General features: G+C 45.5%; 2 protein-coding genes across 9 annotated transcripts in view; both read left to right on the top strand.

The window, feature by feature from the left end:
* LOC144706191 (putative acyl-activating enzyme 16, chloroplastic) overlaps window positions 1-22,688 on the top strand; it is a 50,273-nt gene that overhangs the window by 18,020 nt on the left and 9,565 nt on the right. For all 8 annotated transcript variants that reach the window (XM_078579125.1, XM_078579123.1, XM_078579124.1 and 5 more), the window contains exons 7-9: window positions 2,406-2,521; window positions 22,296-22,445; window positions 22,582-22,649. In XM_078579125.1, coding sequence (XP_078435251.1) covers window positions 2,406-2,521; window positions 22,296-22,445; window positions 22,582-22,649 — 334 coding nt within the window. The remainder of the gene's footprint in view (window positions 1-2,405; window positions 2,522-22,295; window positions 22,446-22,581; window positions 22,650-22,688) is intronic.
* LOC144706195 (uncharacterized) lies at window positions 6,764-14,500 on the top strand. The gene is made up of 2 exons (XM_078579132.1): window positions 6,764-7,876; window positions 12,846-14,500. Exon 1 carries the CDS (start codon window positions 6,775-6,777, stop codon window positions 7,843-7,845), a length of 1,071 nt encoding a protein of 356 aa, XP_078435258.1. The 5' UTR covers window positions 6,764-6,774; the 3' UTR covers window positions 7,846-7,876; window positions 12,846-14,500.

Here is a 22,688-nt window from a genome sequence, read left to right as displayed (position 1 = left end):
TGCCTCAGCTGCCTCGGTCACCCCCGGCCACCACCGACTGCCTCGGCTGCCTCGGCAGCCTCCAGCGGCCTCGTCGCCTCGGTTTCCATCAGATGCCTTGGTTGCCTCAGCTGCCTCGGTCACCTCCGGCCACCACCGACTGCCTTGGCTGCCTCAGCAGCCTCCGGCAGCCTCGTCGCCTCGGTTTCCACCGGATGCCTCCTGGTGCTCCCACCGCTTCTGCCATCTTTCCAACCATCCTGCTCCACGCTCTACACCGCCTACTACTACATCACTATCTGGGTGTGGATGACGAGCATCCACGCTCCAGCTTGGGGGGGAGTGTTGGGAAATAGGTGGTGTGGCCTATTAGGTCCACTAGACCTTAGCCCACTTAGGGTTCCCTCTCTTAATCCCACATTGATAAATCTCTAATACTCTCTCTCTCTCTCAGCCCTATATAAGGGCATGTATCCCTTCTTTTCTAGGTAACAAAGTTCTATCCATTTTATCTTCTTCAACAGAAACCATTATTTTCTATTTTTCAAACTCAGGTCAATAGGCCATGACTTACATCACCTTTCCTTAAAGTCACTTGTTCTCCACATGATAAATAAGTGATTTAATTTAGCGGGCCATGTCCCAGTTTTGAATGCTTTTCTTCGACTGCTGCCAATGGCTGTTGGCGACCTTAGATCTCTACATCTCTACCTCTTCATCTCAATGGCCCAACATTGTGTACATTGGTGTTTAAAACAGTTTCACATGAATGAAAATCACATTTATATTCTTTCCAGTTGTCAAAACCCTAGTGACAGGAGCAGCGCACCCTACGTAAAGCACAAAGGACAGAAATTTTCTATTTTGCGAAAATATTATTCAATATTTAAATCTTTGGGATCCGCACTCAGTCTGATAACTTTATTTCACATTGGAGAGTGATCTCTGCCAGTATTCTATCTGTGTATTTATCTTTTACACCCCATATCCTATTTTTTGTATTTGTTACGTTATGCCATTTGATAACCTATGTATAGTAGTATGGGGAAAACTAAATGAAATCAAACATATTTCACCGGGAGTTAGGCCGGGAAACTGAGAAGAATAAGTGCTGATAATCTCCTATGAATAATGTATTGTTTCTTGCAATTGTAATATTTTACTGAAACCAGAAGAGGTTTATTTTGAAATTTTCTGTCATTGCAATATCAAAATGGATCGTGGGTTTTATTCTTTTGATTTTGAGTCACCCCTGAGACAATAAAAGATGGTGTAATTAGGAACTAGGAACTAGAAACTTTCAAGATGAGGATTTACCTTTTAAGTACGACACCACACGAGAAACATGTCTCGTGCAATGAAGGTGATAAACATGTCTGGTGAAGCGGGGGAACCGATTGTATCATTCTACCCAGACTCACTCTGGATCTTACGAAAGGTACAATAATTAAATAAGAGTATTGTCCCAAAGTTGTCTGCACAGTTTGGGTTGAAGAGGAGAAAGGAAAAGAAGGGCGGGGGGGAGATTGAGGGACGAGTGATACGATCCAGTAAGCCCACTAGGGGCATTTTCTTCTTTAACATTCCCTTTACGTTTCCTTTAAGTATGTAGCCCTCCTTGTGGGAGGGCAGGACAAGAAGTATTGAGTTGTTTCCTCTAGTAGTCTCTTCTCCTCTCTCCCTCGACGACGTCCACTCCGTCGAGCCCTCCGGTGATGTCCACTCCGTCGAGCCCTCCGGCGATGTCCACTCTGCAGTCCCTCCGACCGCTCGTGACCCTTCGGCGACGTCCATTCCGCTAGAGTTCACCCCGTCTTCGATACGATCCCAGTCGGGATCTTATCAAGGAGAAAGAGGACTTTAGTGTGATAAAGGGAAAGGAAACTGAAAGGGAATGAGTGATAGAAGCTTCCTGGAGAACCAGCCCAGTACGATGATGGGATAAAGCTCGGAAGGAGAAAAAAGAGGAAAATTAGCTGTTTGATAATGTTAGGGTATCGGGCACAAAATGGGAGAGGCTTGAGAGGAGAGAGAAAAATGCTTATGACGCCCTAATTCTTGCCACTTCTGCGAAGAGTGTGCCATTTGGTTGAGAAGGGTGATCATGGTTTGTTGTGTCCATTGGGCGGGGTACTTTAATAGATACAAGGGAGGCACACCATATGATCAGAATGGGCTGGGTACTTCTTTAAGTAGACTCTACTTTCTATCTTCTGTATTATAATATAGGCCCTTTCAATTCTTGTGACACTCTGCTGAGGTTTAATTTAAAATGTTATTACACTATTTTACTAATCACGATTCAATATTTATGGGGGATCTTTCAATGTTTTTACACTATTTTTTTTTTAAATTTCCCATTTAGTGATGGAAATGAATACTAAATTATTGTTATGAATCTATGAAATCAGTTTAAATCCTTTTAGGTCATCAAGATTATGATATTATTAGCCCCGGTGATCTTGCTACGCTTGTTTACACTAGTGGGACAAGCTCAACTCCAAAGGGTGTAATGCTTACTCACAGCAATATTTTACATCAGGTTTGGATGATACAAGTTTAGCTTTTACTTTATGGTTAATTATTAGGCACATATTTCATGTCTTTGGCCAAAAGCCCATTTACATGTTTTCCTTTTTGTTTCTTTCTTTTTCTTATTACTGGCCCCTATTTTTTTTTTTGAAGAATACTGGTCCCTATTTATTAGTGGGGCCCTATTGAGCAGTGGTACATTTTTTGGTGAATGCAAGAGCCATCATGGTATCAAGCCGATTACTCTATACTCTTATTGGACACTCCTACATTGTACTCGTATGTCTTGATTCCTCTTACTCAATTGGGATAAAATTTCTCTCTATCTCACTTGGGGGATCTTGAAGATAAAGTGTCTTCTACTTCTCCATAATCATGATGGGAATTCCACAGATTCTCTCTCTGCCATTGTGATATCTTTATCTTTTATGTAGTTTTGACATGTTTATCTTCCTGAGATTTTGCCCCCAGTGATCACAAATTCTGTCTGTCTGTGATCAAAATCTCTTTTTCGTCTACAATATTGTATCCTGACGTCTTATGAGGGTCAATTTTTTTTTTATCTCTGCAATCATGATTTACCTTTTTCTGTGAAGTTTCTGTTGAAGATGGATCTTCAAGAGAGTGATTTTGCCATTGGATTTGTTAGAAAGAGGGGGATCTGGTACAATTCCTCTCCTATCGTAAGGTCACTAAGGTCCTTTTTGTATTTCCATTTCCTTTCTTGCATGCCCCTTTTAAACATGTAGCCCTCCTCTTTGGAGGGCAAGATGTTAAGTAATCTGTGAATCTCCTCTACGGTAAAGAAATTCCCGTCGACAACGTCCTTTCTGTCAGTCCTCGTCTGGTTTGGTGACGTCCACTATGCCAACCCTCCTTGTCTTCATTCTCCATGGCATTTTTCATCCCGCCATAGACCCTCTCCCTCTCTCTCGTACACGATATGTCCTATCAATGGATCATATCAGAATCAAGTGAGAAAGGCATAAAATCCTCACACACTTTTTCTTTCACAAAAAAAATCCACACACACTTCGAACTAGGTTCCTTGTTTTAATCCCAGGAAACGACGTGATACGTTCCCGCAAGGGTGTATCGTAAGATGTGCCAAACTTCAACTCAAAATAGGAACCTTCTTTGATTCCAACCATGCACATCTTGAAAGAACAGAGAATGAGGATTGAAGTTGAGGAAGAGAGGTTCCGGGGTCAAGAGGAGAACACGAATCGATAGGGGATGGCAAAGCAAGAGAGGGTGAATTATGATCGAGTAAGAAGAGGGAGATTTGGCCAGGGTAACTCGCGACTTGGGCTCTATCGAGATCAGCCAGAGAAAAGGGCTTAAGTAGCTTTATTAGCGGGATGGGCTGCCTGCTGGGGCCCACTTGAGCACTGGTCTATTGTATGTGCATAGACCTGTTGGCAGATCAGATCAAGATGCAAGACAGATTGGTTTACTGTATTGGGTGGGCGAGGGTGTGCCATCCGGTATCCATCATTATTTTTCGAATCTAAAAAGGTAACAGACAACATTATCCATATTAGATTCCGATAAAACACAACAATAATGATAAGATACCATTATCTGATAACAGTATCGGTGGGCATTACGGCTATAATCATTTTCAAATCAACTCATCGTTTCCATTATTGTGCCGTGCCAGGCAAGCCCTAACATAAAGTACATCCGAAGTTGAAGGTAGAAAATCTCACCCAATATGGCCTGAAAATCCCTTCTATGCCTATCAATCATTCTCTTCATAATGGTTTTTGCATGTACGAGCTTCTCTGAGTGTTTGTACCATCTGATCCTATTGAATGGGCTTCCTTCTGTATTTCTCTCATACCTTCATGTAATCACCCATTATTGCCCATTTTGGACTCTCTCCTCCACACCATAAAAAGTAAGGAACAATTGTTCAAATAAGTAATGAACCCTAAAACAAATAATGAGAATTGATCCTGTTTTTCATTCTTGATTTCTTTAAATCCCTCTCAACTAGGAAAAAATTAACAGAATAAATAGGACAACCATAAAAGTAATAATTTTGGAAGATGCCGACCATAGACCACTTGAAAGAGGGTAGACTAGATGATGAATGATGCACCCTGATGCAAGAGAATATCTTCCAACAGAGCTTCTTTGACCACTAAGTTGGTATCTGATGGGTAAAATGATACAAAGCTCCCCAATAAATACTCGAGGAGATGACGTAACAAGGAAAAAGGTTGTGTTGAGCCTTATTAAAGGGGGGCGATGACCCGGCAAGTAAAGGTGGCGAACCAATCAAGAAGCCAGACATCTTCTTCTTACAAAGAATCTGGGGAGCAGTGTGGCACGAGGGAAATCCCGCATTCTTCAGAAGTCTCTGCAAATCTGGCAGGGCTTGGTTGTTTGTCCCTTCTACTCTCTATTGATCCTCATCGATCTTTCATTGTGACTGTGTGTAAATTCCTCTGGCATCAACTCAAGGATTTTGGATTTGCGTTCTGTAAAGGAAGAATCACGTTCTTTTCTGTTATTCCAGAGTTTTCTTGGTTGGATCTTGTAATCTGTATCGTGAAACACCTAGTATCTAACTGAGGTTGAAGGCCTTTCTCTGGCCATCAGTTTGAAGATCATAGTTAGAGCTCATATATTAAGTATAATCTTTTCAAAGGAACAATTTTATCCATAAATTGGTTGTGAAGACTTTTTTATGTCAGACTCAATGAAGTAGGCATTCCATGTAAAATTATAATTTCTCTGGTGAATTTTTATGCCATGATGGATATTGGAAAGGGGTGCTTTAATGGAAAGGACTGACCATACTTACTCAAACGGTCAATGCGCACTATGATAGAGTTAAAACCTTCAAATTGAGGTTGACCTTCAATAAAATATGTGTAAATATTTTCTCAAGTAGGCTATGGAATAGGTAAGGATTGTAAAAATCCAACCAGTGTCAGAGAAGAAATGTCATGAATGAAATTTCATACATTTGGTATAGCTCCATTTTCAATGGCTTCTTTTTTGTGAATGTTTTATTGACAACTCTCAATAATGTCTGATTTAATAATTTGTAATCCCACCCCTCAAGGTGACTGGGCGACGCATAACCTTCAAATTAAAAATGAGTAAATCCCTATGGATGTTTGTCCATCCAAATGAAGACAGCCAAATACACGCTCAGGAACATACCCATGTTTGCCAACATTGATGGTAAAAAACCACCCGTCAGACATACTCGATGAATGACCAAATTCAGGCCTATTCATAGTCAATTGATAGAGACCAATAAATGGCAAGTAACTCTCTAACCAATATTGATATCCATGATGGACCACTTGTTAGGTCTGACTGGATCAAGGTCTAGATTGTGGCTGAGCCATGGCTGGATCATGGGCAAGCCCAGATTAAAGCCACAGGCTGGATCATTGATGGTCCTACAGCTAGACTGTCTAGACTGTTGGTCAAACCTCAGCGGGACCTGTTAGATCATGAGCCCAAGAAGCAAGATGAAACAACTAACTAAGTGGGCCTAAGGCCATTGTAATCATATAAAAAAGACCAAGATAAATGCAGGAAAAGGGCAGGCCCAAATCCCATTAAGGGTCCACGTAAGGCCCACTAAGGGCCCAATAGTGGGCCCGATAGGGTTTAATATTGGGTCCCTATGGGCCCAATATTAAACCCACTAAAGGTGGATATTGGGTCATTAAATGACCCAATAAATCCATCCTGTCCAACGGCTATAAATTTATAGCCGTTGGACAGGCCCTTCTAACAGCCATATTTTTTTAAAAAAATATGGCCGTTAGAAGGGTCTGGTCACCTCCCTAGTATGGTCACCTCCTCCCTTTGATTCTTCATTGTAAAGCTATAAATAAGGGTCTTTTCTGATCTAAGTAAGATCTTTTTGGCCCCTAATTTGGGTGTAGTTTTTCCTCCTCTCTCCACTCTCTCACTCCCTCTCTACTTTCTCTCTCTTCTTTCTCTCTTTATCTCCTCCCACTGATTTCTCATGGTATCAGAGCAGAGCTCGATCTGAGCCTGTTTGCAGCCCTGAATGCAGCCCTGATTGCAGGAGATTGAAGTGCTATTGAAGGATTTGGAGGCCCTAGTTGCAGCTCCTTTCTGAAGTCCTTCTTCAGCCCTAAAGCAGCCCTTTTTGCAGCAAGATTGAAGCCCTGTTTGAGGGACTTGAAGGCTCCAGTTGCAGTTCTTTTGAAGCTCCACTTCAGAGGATCAAAGCTTGAAGTTGATGGGAAGACCAGAACCAGGATGAGTGCCAGAGCTGAAAGGGAGTCTGAAGAATTGTCTGCCATGGCTGCTGCCCCAGTGGCTCCAGCAAGTGCAGCAGCCATCGCCTCTGCCCCTGCACCTGCCCCGGTCAGAATCACTCTACCGGACCTCGACATGAAGTATAATGGCCGCAACGGCCAGAAGTGGGTCACGCTGGCCCAAAGAACTCTCAAGGCAGCTTACCTTGGGAAACATCTGACTGAAGCACCACCAATGGAAGACGCATACGCAATGGATATTTGGGACTCCGAAGAGGCCCTCATCATGAATTGGATGATAAAGAATATGGAGGAAGAGCAGAAGGATGATTACCTCCTGGTCAACATTGTTCGAGATTTGTGGAAGGAAATCAACAAGTCGTGTGCAGAAGTGCACAAGTACTTCCGAGTCTATGATCTCCGAGAACAAGAGCGGAAATTGAAGCAAGGCAGCATGAGTATCTCCTCCTACTCAGCAAAGCTCAAAGCAATTTGGAGGGAATTGGACCTTCTATTCCCTGCCGGGGATAGGGACCACCCTTCCTACATCCGGGAGGTGACCTACAGAACAATTCAGTTCCTGATGGGTCTCAACCCGGAGTATGAAGTGCTCAGGAGTCAGCTTCTCCATAGGGAACGATTTCCCACTTTGGAGGAAGCAATTTCGGAGTTGCAAGGTGCTGAAAGTCGCAAGACAATCAGCACCAAGGGAAGTGGAACCACCACATCAACCACGGTAGTCCACTTGGCAAAGAAGGAGGGACAAAGCAATTCGAATTCTTCAGCAGCACAGACCACTGCTCCACAGCAGCCCAAGGCGTCACCAAAAGAAGGTAACACCTCGGATCTCATCTGTGGATATTGCAGGAAGCCAGGGCACATCAAAAAGGAGTGCCGCAAACTGGCATGGAAAGAGGAGCAGGTCCGGAAAGGCACATGGAACCCTGGACAGCACAAAAAAGCCTACCTGGCTAGTGAAGGGGAGGAAACGCAACCCTCCGGGAAGAAGGAAGAAGATGCCGACCTTCAGAAAATTCTGCAAATGCAGTCTGAGGTAAACAAACTGCTGTAGAAATTCAGCTCCACCTCACTGGCACAGACAGGTAAAATCTTCGCACTAACTACCTTTAATAATAATGCAGCTATTTCTGAAAATTGGATTTTGGATTCAGGGGCGACAGATCATATGTCACCCCACAAAAACTTATTTTTCTCTTATGAAACCGAAACTAGTAATTTAAAGGTATTTACTGCTAATGGTGGGATATTAAGGGTAGATGGAAAAGGATCTATTAAGGTTAAGGGGAAATCTTGAAGGGGGTGTTACATGTACCCGATTTAAAGGCAAACTTATTGTCTTTAACTCAGTTGGTAGATGATACTGGGTGGCAATTTAGTCTAGACTCTGATGAGTGTTTTCTCTGTCTAAAGGGCACCGGGCAGAAGATTTCCTCAGTTAGCAGGAGAGGGACTTCTCATGCTGGATGGACTAGGGAAGGTGGGGAGCAGAGGGTGACCTATGCTGCCCAGAGTGCAGAACGCATCACCCTTCTCCATAGGCGTCTAGGACATCCTCATTTCATATTTTAAAACATTCGTATCCGGATTTATTTAAAGGGTTATTTTTGATCAACTTATGTGTGAAAGTTGTCAATATGCTAAACACAAAAGGTCATCGTGCCTAATACAAATCATAGCGCGTTATCAGCCTCCGAATGTGTTCACAGTCATGTATGGGGACCATGCTCCATATCCCGATTGACGCAACACAGATGGTTCATCCTTTTTGTGGATGATCTCTCTAGATATACATGGGTATATCTATTGAAATCCAAAAATGAAGTCCCAGCAGTCATCCAACTATTTTGTGAAATGATTCACAATCAGTTTGGTAAAAAAATCCAGCGATTTAGATCGGATAACGCTAGAGAATTCTTTTGCCAGGAAGTCAATCAATACTTCGGAAGAAATGGGATAGTTCATCAGTCTTCATGTGTAAACACCCCTCAGCAAAATGGGCTTGCTGAGAGGAAAATTGGACATATTATGTCCACTGCAAGAGCCCTATTGTTCCAAGGAAATTGTCCAAAAAGGTATTGGACAGAAGCAGTAGCAACGGCTACACATTTAATAAACAGAACAGCATCTAAAACTTTGAATTTTAGTGCCCCAATTGACCTTTTATCTTCTGATTTTTCAAAAGTAAGCTTGAAGACTAACTTACCAGCCAGGATATTTGGCTGTACAGTATATATCCACGATCACTATGCAGGAAAATTGGATCATCGAGCCCTGAAATGCATCTTCCTGGGATACTCTAACACCCAGAAAGGCTACAAATGCTATCATCCACCAACGAGAAGATTTTTCGTCTCGGCAGACGCACAGTTTGATGAATTGCACATGTACCATGACGAAAGGGAGCGTGCTGAGGCCTACATGGACAAATCTGAGGAAAGGACTGAAGATGACGAGTTCAGAATGATCCCATCATCAAACCAAGGTGAGTTTACCTCTGCTGAGATTGATATTCCAACTTCAGCAGGGGAAGGATCTCAAGCACCAGAGGACAGCCCATGTGAGGACGAAGTCCAGGCTCTTGAGACTCATCCGAGCGACAGTGGGTGGTCCATTGCCGTCCGGAAAGGGACACGGCAATGCACCAAGACCAAGCGGTATCCGGTAAGCAACTATTTGTCGTATACCCGTTTTTCACCTGAATATAAAGATATAGTTCATGCACTAATGACGGTATCAGTCCCTAAGAATTTCCGAGAAGCTATGTCCTTACCGGAATGGCAGCAAGCCATGAATGAAGAAATGGAGGCACTAGTAAGGAACAAGACTTGGGAGATGGGTCCACTTCCACAGGGAAAGAAGGTAGTGGGTAGTAGATGGGTCTTCACCGTCAAACACCACTCAGATGGATCCATTGCCAGATACAAGGCCAGGCTGGTGGCCCAAGGGTATACACAGTCATATGGCATAGATTATAATGAGACATTTGCCCCAGTTGCCAAGTTGAACACGGTAAGAATCTTAATCGCACTTGCTGCTATTTATGGATGGAAACTTTATCAATATGATGTAAAAAATGCCTTTTTGCATGGAGATTTAGAGGAAGAGGTATATATGGCACCCCACCAGGTTATTGTCTAAGTAAAAATTTAGGAGATGTATGTCACCTTAAGAAGTCACTCTATGGACTGAAACAGTCCCCCAGGGCTTGGTTTGGAAAATTCTCAAAGGTAATGATAGCAGCAGGATACTTGCAAAGTGAGGGTGATCATACTCTTTTTATTAAGCACTGTGATAATGGTAAGATAGCTATTCTGATAGTCTATGTAGATGATATTATCATCACGGGAAATGACAGTGCAGAAATTCAGAATCTTGAAAAACACTTGTCGTCCTCTTTTGATATTAAATCATTGGGATTGATGACATACTTCCTAGGAATTGAAGTGGTATATTCGAAATTAGGAATTGTACTAACCCAACATAAGTATACCTTTGATTTACTAAAGGAGACAGGGAACTTGGACTGCCGCCCAGCAGCCACTCCGGTCGATGTAAGCGTGAAGCTAAAGGTGGAACAACATGACAAGGATGCACCTATCGACAAGACATCCTTCCAAAGGCTCATTGGTAAGCTGTTATATCTGAACCACACCAGGCCAGATATAGCATTTGCAGTGAACTCCCTGAGCCAGTTTATGAATGATCCGCGGGAGTCACACCAAGGGGCCGCAAACCGCATTCTGGCCTACCTAAAGGGGACCATTGGACAAGGCCTATTGTTCAGATCTGGAGGTGAGCCTACTGTCGTTTTGTTTACTGACTCGGACTATGCAGGTTCTTTCGAGGACAGCCGGTCAACCTCAGGTTACTGCAGTTTCATTGGGGGGAACTTGGTGACATGGCGCAGTAAGAAGCAGAAGGAGGTCTCCCTGTCCAGTGCCGAAGCTGAGCTTCGAGCACTGAAGAAGGGAGTTTGCGAGGGAATGTGGCTAAAAGGCATTCTACAAGACCTACGACTATACCAAGACAAGGGTATGGTTCTGTTTTCAGATAGCAAGTCAGCCATTGCACTGGCCAAGAACCCAGTCCAGCACGAGCGCACCAAGCATGCACGGGTGGCCAGGCACTACATCAAACAAAGCATCGACGAAGGCTTCATCATTCCCCAGTACATCTCTACTCTGGAGCAGACGGCCGACTTGCTGACCAAGGGCATTGCGGGGCCCCAATTTCAAGCTTTAGTGTCCAAGTTGGGCATGATTAACATCTATACCCAACTTGAGGGGGGGTGTTAGATCATGAGCCCAAGAAGCAAGATGAAACAACTAACTAAGTGGGCCTAAGGCCATTGTAATCATATAAAAAAGACCAAGATAAATGCAGGAAAAGGGCAGGCCCAAATCCCATTAAGGGTCCACGTAAGGCCCACTAAGGGCCCAATAGTGGGCCCGATAGGGTTTAATATTGGGTCCCTATGGGCCCAATATTAAACCCACTAAAGGTGGATATTGGGTCATTAAATGACCCAATAAATCCATCCTGTCCAACGGCTATAAATTTATAGCCGTTGGACAGGCCCTTCTAACAGCCATATTTTTTTAAAAAAATATGGCCGTTAGAAGGGGTCTGGTCACCTCCCTAGTATGGTCACCTCCCTCCCTTTGATTCTTCATTGTAAAGCTATAAATAAGGGGTCTTTTTCTGATCTAAGTAAGATCTTTTTTGGCCCCTAATTTTTATTGGGTGTAGTTTTTTCCTCCCTCTCTCCACTCTCTCACTCCCTCTCTACTTTCTCTCTCTTCTTTCTCTCTTTATCTCCTCCCCACTGATTTCTCAGGACCAAAGTTTGTATCATGGCTTGACTATGGGTCGAACGACGTGTGGCCCCATGCTTATGTGTTGGACTCTACATGGGCAGTGGGTGAGCTGATGTTGGAGAGCAAGTGGACCTTGGGACTGGTTGTAGCATCCAGGGCCGTGGCAGGTTGGCTGCGTCTTTTGGCCATTACCTGGTTTGATTTCAAAGAATAGGATAGATCACAGTTTACGTGGAATTCATCCATGATCTCGGTACCCGGAAAAGTTATGAAAATATCCTCAAGCTATGAAGACAGTATGTAGCTTTCCTTGCATTTATTATTTTAATTTCATGGGCTTTGGGTTAGTTCACCTCATCATGGACTTCAATGATTCACGCATGGTTAGTCTGATCAGTCCCTCTAAGTAGCTGCCAATGACCCCTTATCTTCCTTTGTTGTAATCATAAGTTTTGAGGTATTTCTTGCACCTGTGGCCTGGCTGTAACTTTTCATTACAGTAGGTGATGATAGAAGCTTGTTTCCTTGTGGTTTTGAAATTGTCTGTAACTATAAGATTTTCTTAAATTTGGAGGGATCCTTATTATGTCAGTTTTGTCCATTGGGATGTGGGATTTTAAATTGTATGGATGGATCAAGGTTGACTTGGACTTTATCCATGAGTTTGGTGCCTAGAAATTTTATGAAAAGCACTGTATCTATAAGGGAAGTGAAATATTTTCTTGTATTTATTGTGTTAATTTCATAGGCTTTAGGTGAGTCCATTCCATTATGGACTTCATTGATGCATGCCACATCAATACACTTATCTCCACTTGTCCTCATCATATTACTAGTCTTGGTCCTTTGTGGGTGATATCAACCCCTTGTGTACCATTGTCACGGTCGTAAACTCTAACACCTATGACCTGGCTCAAAAGTTTTATTACCCTCAGTGATACTGTAATCCCATCTCCTTGCATTTTTCTAATTCTTTGTCCATAATCATAAGTTCCTTAAATTTCCTCGTGAAAAGTGCTGATTAATCGAAAATTTGAAATCACCCCAATAAGTGAATAGATATCAATCTTCAGTCCATGTATACTACTGCAAGGGAGGTCTTCTAGAACACGCCATCCATTTATCTATCCTATCTTCATCTCAAATTTTATCAACACTAAAATATCGATCCATACTTCTCAGATATCCTTTTGATATCTTCGCACTGGATTGACAATGTCTCAGCCCTTTCCAGGATTGCTACAGAATTATCCTTTTGCCGGGCTGCTGCCATCACCTCATCTGCCTTCTTTGCCGCTTCTACTTCAACCTGAAAGGTTTTCCCAGATTCCCCATGGCTTTCAAATTTTTTATTGGCCTGGTAAAATCAATTTTTGGTGATATTGATAGAATCATATGCAACAGCATATGTTTATGTTTCTCTTGATATTTTCACACCTCCCTAATACATTTAGGTCCCTCCATTTCAGCAAATTCATCCTTCGTATCACATATATATCTATATTTTTGAAGATAATAAGGAAGACCACCCTTAATTGGTGGTTAACCTGCTACCATTAATAATGGAAAATATGTAAAATCAAGATACATATATGACCGAGATGGTCCACCAATCACTTCCCTCCAACCCAAAAAAACACAAGTGTCTCAATGTTGTGAATGATATTCTCCAGTAACGCCCGCCTCCCCGTGAACACACACCTCATTCCGCAAGTAGCCTCCTCCATTCCAATTTGCTACGGTACTTATCACCAGTGACTGAGGTCCAAAATGCCTCGTCGGAGGAGATATTCACCCCTGGTATCTGCTGCGGTGTCCATACTTTTTGGGCGACCTGACACATGAAGAATAGGCGGGAGAAGTCTTCATTGCCCTGGGCACACAGGGTACAACTCGATGGAAACCGTCGAATTCCACCTCCTCTGAAAGACCTGTGTGACCAATCTTTGTCGTCTCAATAACCAGCCAAAGAACCGCACCTTGCGAGGAACTTTTTGCATCATCAGCAAGGAGCATGAATTGATGGTTGTTGAGTCTCCCCCCGCTTTCCCTCGGATCTTCAAATATGCATCCTTCACCGAGAAAGATGGCCCTCTCCACACCCAGCCATCTCGATATACATTCGACAGTCTGATATGCGAAAGGATCTCTTGCATCACCATCAGTTCCTCAAACCGTGGCTCTGATAATGTCCCATGCATGATACAGACACAAGCTCCGAACCAACATTCATCGACCGTGGCGTTTGGATTCCCCGCTAGAGCAAAAAGTCTTGGATATTTCAACTTCAGGACGCCTTGATTGAACCAGTTGTCGGTCCAGAATCGAAAGCCAGCCCCGTCCCCCAACCTGGGGTCAAAGAACTCACAGATGTGGGGTATACTAATATGCAAACTGCACCAAAAGGGTGACTCCCCCCGAATTTTAGCCCACCTTCCCCAATCAGTCTCTACGCCATATCTGTCCCTGAGGACATTGAGAGCGAGGCCCTTCGCTGACGTCACAATCCTTTCCACCCATTTGGTCAGTAGTGCCAGGTTCATGGAGTCTATGTGAAGTATCCCCAGCCCTCCTTGTTTCACGGGCCTGCAGACCTCTTCCCATGCTACCAGGGGTACCCCCTTACGCCCATCCTCTCTATTGATTCCCCAAAGAAACCTCCTCCTTAGTCCCTCTAGGCGCTTTGTCACAACTGATGGTATTCTACCCCCTTTTGATAGCACTTTGGCCTGCCAGCCTTCCAACCGCATCTCCACCTTCTTGATCACTGGTTGCCATTTTGTGGTTAAAATAGTCTCCCTGTCAATCGAAGACCTAGATAACTCATTGGTAGAGAACCCTTAGGTGTGCCTAGCGCGTTGGCGCATTGCACTTCTTCCGCCGATGAAAGTCCAAATCCCACAAATGCTGACCCGCGAAAATATCTAACAGTGTAAATAGTGTGTGAGCTTCTGTCACGGATCCTTCCATGAAGAATGTCGTGTCGTCCGCGTACTGAAGTAGTGGAATGCCCCCTGGGTAACTCGCAGTCTTGAAGCCCCTTATGCCGTGTTCGCATGCCTTAAGGGTGCAGGTGGCCAAGGTGTCAACTGCCAGGACAAATAGTAACGGGGCTAATGGGCAACCTTATCCCGGCATGACGCTGCCTGACTCCTCTCTGTGGATGTATCCATCCCCCATCCGCCCGACCATTGACAAGAACTGAGAATGTGTGGGATGTAACACAACGTCGTACCATGCCACCTATACCTCGCGAAAGCTTCGCTTTTGCAGAACCGACCATGGGAATCTCCAATCGAGCGAATCATACACTTTGGCGAAGTCGACCTTCCAAATAAATCCTTTTGTCCCGTTTCTCTTCCAAGCTGATAAAATTTCTCCTGCCACCACCGCACTGTCCACCAGTTGTCTACCTGGAAGGAATGCCAATTGAAATGGTCCAATTAGGCTCCCAATTACCCTCCTCAACCGGTTAGCCAACACCTTAGTGATGATGAGGTATATCGAGTTCGATAGGGCAATGGGTCTAAAATCCCCCACATTCCTTGCACCTGGTTGCTTGGGCAGCAAAAAAAGATGAGACCGATTGAGCCGTTCCAATCCAGAATTGCCTTGTCTGAACTCATCCAGGGTACCCATCACATCGGATCCCACAATATCCCAGAATTCGTTGAAGAAGAAGACAGGGAATCCGTCAGGGCCCGGTGCTCCTTCCCCATTTAATCCTTGGATCGCAGCCCGCACCTCTTCCACGAGAAATGGTTTCAGTGACTCTTCTTGTTGTTCTTGGGACACCTTGGATGCGCTTCTTCCGCTCCATCTCCATTAGTTTTCAGGCCCTCGTTTGGTTATCTCTCTGAAATGATCTTCGAGTGCTCTGCCAACAGCTTGTGTCCCCACAACTTCTCGGTCCCCCACTTGTACTCGAAGAATATGGTTTGAACGCCTCCTTCCATTAGCCACCAAATGAAAAAACCGAGTATTGGCGTCTGCCTCCTTCAGCCAGAGTTGCCGTGACCTCTGCCTCCAATCAAGTTCTAGTTTTTTATCTTCTTCTTCCACCACCGTTCTGCATGCTTTCCTTTCATGAAGTTCGGCCTCTGTTAAACATCGGGTGTCTTCAATTGCATCTAAATGCTGGACTTGTGCTTGGGCTTCCTCTCTTCTACGATTTCTTATTTCTTGTATCTTTTTCTTAACCCCGATAAGGTGTTGTCGCAGACCTGCCAGTTTGGTACCCAACCGTGCCGTGGCTGTGCCCTGGGCGGGTTGGGCCATCCACCAAGCTGTCACCTCTTCCTTGAACCCCTTCTCTCGAAGCCAAGACTGATCCATTTTGAAGTATGTGGGCCAATTCTGTCCGATGTTATCTTGCCAGATAATCGGTACATGGTCCGATAGCGGTCTGGGGCGTGCTTGGACATCAGCCAATGGGTATTCTTCAAGAAGTTCCACCGAGCAGAGAAATCTGTCCAGGTGAGAGAGTGTAGATGGACCCCTCGTGCTGCGCCATGTGTATGTGCAATTTGTTGGACCCATTTCTTGCAGTCCAGTTTCGGAAATGAAAGACCAAAAAGCCTCAGAGCCTGGATTCTGCCTCCTCTCCCGTTCGGTCTATCTCCCGACTCTAGAGTCACATTGAAGTCTCCTCCAAACAGCATTGGAATCCCTTGAAAGAGTGAAGCCACTCCGTCTAGCTCCGCCCACAGCCTGTGCCTTCGGGCTGCGATAACTGGGCCATAGACCGACGCCACCATGCATTGAAAACCATCGCTACTTCTCTTTAGCTTTTCCGCATCCACGTATTGTCCCGTCCAGGACCCTTCTTTAGCAAAAGTCGATGTATTCCAAGCAACCAGTAACCCTCCAGATTTACAATCGCGTTGACTGCCACAAAGCCCTCTAGAAATCCTCGCGCCGCTACGTTCCATTCCTTTGAAGAGAAACTCTCCATCATTGTCTCCTGTAGGCAAACTACTGTGGCCCCCCATTGCCGAAAATACCTTCCGACCACTCCTCGTCTCCCTTCATCGCGGAGACCATGTACGTTCCATGAGATGCACTTCATAGTTGAAACGATGGTTGCCCCCCTTGTCGCCTCTCTGGCGTCACCTCCGCACTCTCGGCCACCTCGCACACCGTCAGGAGTGTGGCATGCTCGCCCTCGAGTTCTTTGTCACTTTGGCGATTTGAAGATTGTCTGATCTCCTGCTCCTTGGTGTTCAGCCCCCTCGATGTTGTCCCGTTCATATTTTGTCGGATACCCACTTTCTTCGACCTTCCTTCTGCGATCAAGCGCATCTGACCGTGTTTCCGGGACACCACCCACGTCTTCTTGCCTTCCGCATCTGTCAAGGCCAATTTTCCCAACTGTAAACCACGCCCTTAAAACGCCGAAGTTCTTCATTAGTGACCCGCCGCGCTTTATGGTTGGCCCTTGTCCTCCTCCGTCGCGGGCTGTGGTTTTCTTTCGTGATGTCCCCCGTGGTCGAGGACGACGGGAGGTCCGCTGCTGCGCTCTCACCGCTGACCTTATCTGCGATATCTTTGTCTGGTGCTACCTCTCCCACCGTAACCTGTCATCCCGACTGTACTTCTGTGGTTGGGCCCTCCATCTCCCCTTGTATATCATTAATGACCCTGGCTGTGCGTGGCGCTGGCGGAAGTCTCATAGGTCTTATTCTGGCTCTGAAGGTGCCCGCATATCCGTGGGACCAGACCGATTCAGGTATCAATTCCCTTCCATCACTTTGACTTCCACTATCACCACCCTTGGGTCCCCATCCTCCAAACCCGTCGATATGATACTCTTAAGATTTCCAAATGAAGCGACTATCTTCTCCAGCGTTGAATCTTGACAATGCACCAATGGGACCCCGTGCACCTCTACTACAGTCCCCACTTTTTTAATTCGATCAGCCCCATCCGTGGGGAGCACTCGACGCCACCTCACCTCCGTGGTGTCATCGACCCTCTGCGTCCAGCCACAGATTGCTACATATTCGGCCACCGATACCCCTCGAAGAATTAGGGTGTTCATATCTAGTCTTTGTAATTCTGCCTTCTTTAGTGTCGTAACTTTCTGCCATATGCCTTCTCGGACCTCCTCTAACCCTGGAGATTCCCCGAAAACGTCCCCCACTAAGCACTTTTGGAGTGAACTAGCACATGTATCCACCCCCTTTGCAACTAAGGGGGTCGTTTGTTGGTCCTGTCTTCGGGGCTGTTGCACCCTCTGCTCGACGACAATTGGCTTGGCGGTGTCCTGCCCCTCTGCATCTGCGGCAGATCACTGGCTCTCTACATTCTCTTGCTTGGTGTCCCATCGCTAAACATCTGAAGTACCTGTTCTCCTTGCTGGCAGGCCATCGAGATGTCCTTGTGTTTTTGGATTGTGGCTTTTTAACGTGACGAGACCTCACCGTCACCCATCCTTCCTCATCGTCTTCCGCTCCATGTGCTACTCCATTCCCTCGAACTAAGACTTCTTCACATGGGCTTGAGTCTAGTGCTCGGACCCCATTATCTCGTGTGTGTGGTGACTGCTAGTGCATGCCTGCAACATAATTGTATTTTTCTGTGAAATTGACTCCAGGGTCCCCTCGCATGTTCCGAGCGTAGTGTGCGTGTCTGGTGACCCCACGCTCTCCGGCCCTGATCTTGGGCAGCCACCTTCCCTGCATGGAGTAGTCTTCTCCAATCTCCTCCTTATCATCTTCATGGCCCCTCCATGCTCTTGCAAGAAGCCCTTCAGTGGGTTGCACATACTTGAGTCTCTTCCCTCTGTCACCAACTGTTCTCTGCACGTCTGCCCTGTGCTCCCGTCCAGCATGGATGGAGGATCTTAGGTTGGGGACCTCTCGCCATCTTCTCAGGCCCTCACGTTGAGACACGTCCCAGTGGAGAACCTCTTCGTGCCGGGAACTCTCCATGCAGAAACCTTCTCGCTGGAGGCCCTTGCCGAAGACATCCCTCCGTGGTTGCAACTTCGCATCGGGAATTCTCCATGCCGGGGGATGCTGCTCGCTGCTCATCCCCTTCCCACCATCCCTTTCGCCCCAGCGGCCGACTTTTGGGTGATCGCCGTGCCTGTGGATTCTGCCCTGCCGCCCTTCTGCCACCACTTTGTCTTCCTCTCGATCGGCCGTGACCCTTTTGCTGCGGCGGCCGATGTCGTGTTGGTCGTCACGCCTGAAGAATTTGCTCTGCCACCGCGCTGTCATCCATTCGCTCTCCTCCCGACCGGCCGCTCTCCTATCATGACAGCGGCCTACACTGAGGCGTTCGCTGCCCCTGATGGCTTCATTCCTGCGCCGCTCCATCTTTCCCTTCTTCACGTCTTACAAGTGCCAGGGTTTGCACAATGGCCGAGCAACCGACGGAGATGGTGGAGGCTTTGGCAAAGAGTCGGAGCCCCGTGCCCTAGGTGGAGGGTCGTAGCGGCTTCACCTCGTCCTCGTCTGTCCTTGAAGCGTCGGAGCGTCGGGCTGCCGATGACGCCGGAACGTCGGAGCCCTCGTCGGAACCTCGCCGGAGCCTCCTCGACGGAGCATCCTCTTCGGAGTCTCCCTGTTCTCCCTTGTCCCCGCCGGAGCCCTTCTCCCTCGTCTTAGTCCTTGCAGATCTCCCTACCCGCTTGTCCTCGCCATTCTCCAAGGATCGCCGATCAGGGATCAGGGATCAGGGAACACCGTTCTCCCTCGCCTTTCTCCGTTCTCCCACCGTTCTCCCTCGCCGTTCGCTGCTCTCCCTGCCGATCGCCGTTCTCCCTGCCGTTCACCGCCGTTCGCCCTTCTCCCTCCTCTGCCCAGGACCGCCGTTCCCCCGCTGTTCGCCGCCGTTTGCCCTTCTCCCTTCTCTCAGATCTCCCTTCTCCCTTCTCGCCGAGCTCCCTTCTCCCTTCTCGCCTTTCTCCCTTCTCGCAGATCTCCCCCATCCTTCGTATCATATGTTCCTGTTTAGGATATAATCCACATGGGGATACACTAGCAATGTACATTAGCTTGTTGTAACGAGGGACATGACCCTTGATTTTGGATTGTTTAATAGGAAGAGTCAAGAGTGGAGGGAAAGATGGTGTCAAGAGTGTCATTGAGGTGAGAGATAGGGATGATGAACCAGACTTTGCCAATAATTACAGTTTTAGTGTTTTGTGACTTATTGACTTGATCAAGAATCTTGTGTTGAAGTCGAGTATCTCTGCCTAAGGACCCTGCCGAGTGCCACAACTGAATACAGCCTAAACCCCATTGGTGGACTCAATCTTCTAGTAGATTTCTGATTCCAAGATCCCTTTTCTCAACTCACCTTCCCTCCTTTACTTTGTTTCTCAAAATGTTTATTTAAAAGTCCAACCTCTAAGCATCAGGTCAAGGAGATGGAAAAGCATAATGTTATGAAATGCCGTGAAGAGATGGGGGCAGGACAACAAGAGAGCCCACCGCCCTTGGAACCAAACCAAATCAAATAAAGAAGCACATGAGGGTCTTATCTTCCCATTTATGAAGTAAGATGAGAAGCCTAAATCCCAACTTCCCTTTATTAAGCCCATCAAGGATAACAATATCACTTCCAGTAATCCTCCTCAAGGTAATAATTATTGGATCCCTTGTCAGCTTGGATATTAGAGACAACTCCAGGTTGCGTCCTGGAGTGCAAGTAGATAGTTGCTTGCCTGTTGTGCCCATATCTTGGTTAAGGTTAGACCACGACTTAGGGGTGGACTGCATTGGGGTGGATCATTGACATCTACAACTTTGTCGGTGGGCCATGGTTAGGCATCCGATGAGGCAAATCCAGGTTGGTTTGGCGTGGAAAAACCTCTCATTTATCGTCTCGACTATGACTTGAATGCTGCTTCAAGAACTATGAAACCATTCAGTGACACACCTTGATAACCAAACTATTGAATTTGCCTCAAGCGTTGGAACAGTGATGTTAGTTGCTCAACAACAAAATAATGGCACTGCTTCTACTTTAAGAACTGAGAAAGTGCACCACCAACAATCATAACAGACACATCTAATACGCCATCACCACTGTTGATGAGAGATATTTCCCAGCTCATGGTCATCACATGAGATGAAGGACACTGAATCATCCTACATTGCCACTGCAGGCTGACAAAGGTTAACACCTGGCAGATCCCCACACACTTCTCCAGGGCCACCAAAGGCCACCGGCACTGACCCAGAAGGGACTCTGGCCCAGCCAGATACATGATACCCAACTCTGACCCAGAATTGGGTGATAGTACCCCTGCTGCAGAACACTATAGAAATGACGAGGAAAATAAATGGTAAACAATGTCGATTAACCCAAGGTCAAGGCGGAGTGATTGTGGAGGATACACCTACAGGAGTTCTTGCAGTGAATATTGCAAGAACTCAAAAAAAGGGGTTGACTCAATGAGCATCACATGACCTCCCATTGGACATCTCCTCGACAAAGGGGTGGCAGGACTACAGCTTTGTTATGGTCAAAGGACCACCCACTGGAGCTCTCTCAATCACTCCCCAAAAAAGATCAAACAATGCACAAGACGACATATATGAATTTGACGAATTAGCCTGATTCCCTTGAGCTCAACATCAGTGACAACAGAGAAGCAAGAGAGAGCAGAAGGAACAAAACGAAAGTTTTCTTGTTGAAAGAGAAAAAGGTTAAACAAATACAACAAGACAGACTGCTTTTATACAGCACAAAAAAGGTAGCCGTTGGCCACTCCAACGGCTTCTTGCCTTGAGGCTCCAACAGCTAGTTTAACTAGCCATTAGCCTTGGAAATCGGGCCCGACAGTACTCTGAGTGGGCCCGATTAGGAACCCGATTAGCGGCCCGATTAGGAGCCCGATTAGAGACCCGATTAGGCCCCATTAACTTTGACAGAATTAAATACTCTATCTTGGATTAAATTTATTTTCAAACTTAAAAGATATTACCTACTTCTCTCCTGATTCCAATATCTTTTGTGTGAATATGATAAAGTCCGCTGGCGGCGTGAAGGGCATTATCGTCATTCGCTATGTTTCCTTTCCCCTATGTTCCCTTTAAATAGCACAGCCCTCCTTGTAGGAGGGCAGACTTGGATTTGGTTATTAAGGATCAGTGGTTTCTCTTCCTCGCTCGTCTCTCCTACGTCCACGCGCCTCCTCCCTCCACGATCCCCGTCCTCTTGATCGTCTTCACTTCACCGTGTCTTCAGGCGGCTTGCCCTCGGCCGATCCCTACCTTCTCAGCTCGGCCCGTCCTCTACTATTCTCGTTTCACCTCTCTACCCCGAGAACTTCTACTCTACCTTGTCCCCAATCCTCCTCCCGATACGAGCCTAGGTCAAGGTTCGTATCAGAATACATCAAAAGTAAAACTAATCAAGGGTTCTATTTATTGTTTGTTTCTATGCTATAGTATCAGTGTTTTTTTGTCATCATCACATAGAGATGTTCCCAGCCAAACTATTTGAAGAATAAAAATGGAAAACCATCACTAAAATACCAAATAAAGGAAAATTGGCCTTAACACCCTCATATGAAGGAAAATTTTTGCTGAAATTCTTCTCTGAAATTATTGGATTTGTGATATGCGGCTAGAATTTTAATGACGTTTGGATAGTGCTTTTTAATTAACATAGCATTGAATTTTTATATTTCATATTTTAAAATTTCACCTTACCCATCTTTTTTCAGATAAAGAATTTGCAGGAAATTGTCCCTGCCAAACCTGGAGACAGATTTGTAAGCATACTGCCCCCATGGCATATGTATGAACGTGCTTGCGAGTACTTCATCTTCACTCGTGGAATTCAACTAGTTTACACAACTGTTAAAAATTTAAAGGTATTATTAAATGAAGGACATATGACATTTCCACAGTGGGGAAATTTTATGGAATGCTGTGTAATTGTATACTTGATTTAGACCAATGAAACTTGAAAACAGTTAAAATTTATTTACTATTTTTGAATCTTGATAGGAGGATTTGCGGAAGTATCAGCCAGAGTACCTTGTTGCTGTTCCTCTTGTTTTTGAGATACTTTACAGGTTTGTGCTGGTAGAATGGCTAATTTCTATTCACTTTGC

Source organism: Wolffia australiana, chromosome 7, assembly GCF_029677425.1.
Source record: "Wolffia australiana isolate 7733 chromosome 7, ASM2967742v1".
NCBI classification, from domain to species: Eukaryota; Viridiplantae; Streptophyta; class Magnoliopsida; order Alismatales; family Araceae; genus Wolffia; species Wolffia australiana.
The sequence above is the reverse complement of the archived record's forward strand: the minus strand, read 5'-3'. Positions and strand labels throughout refer to the sequence as shown.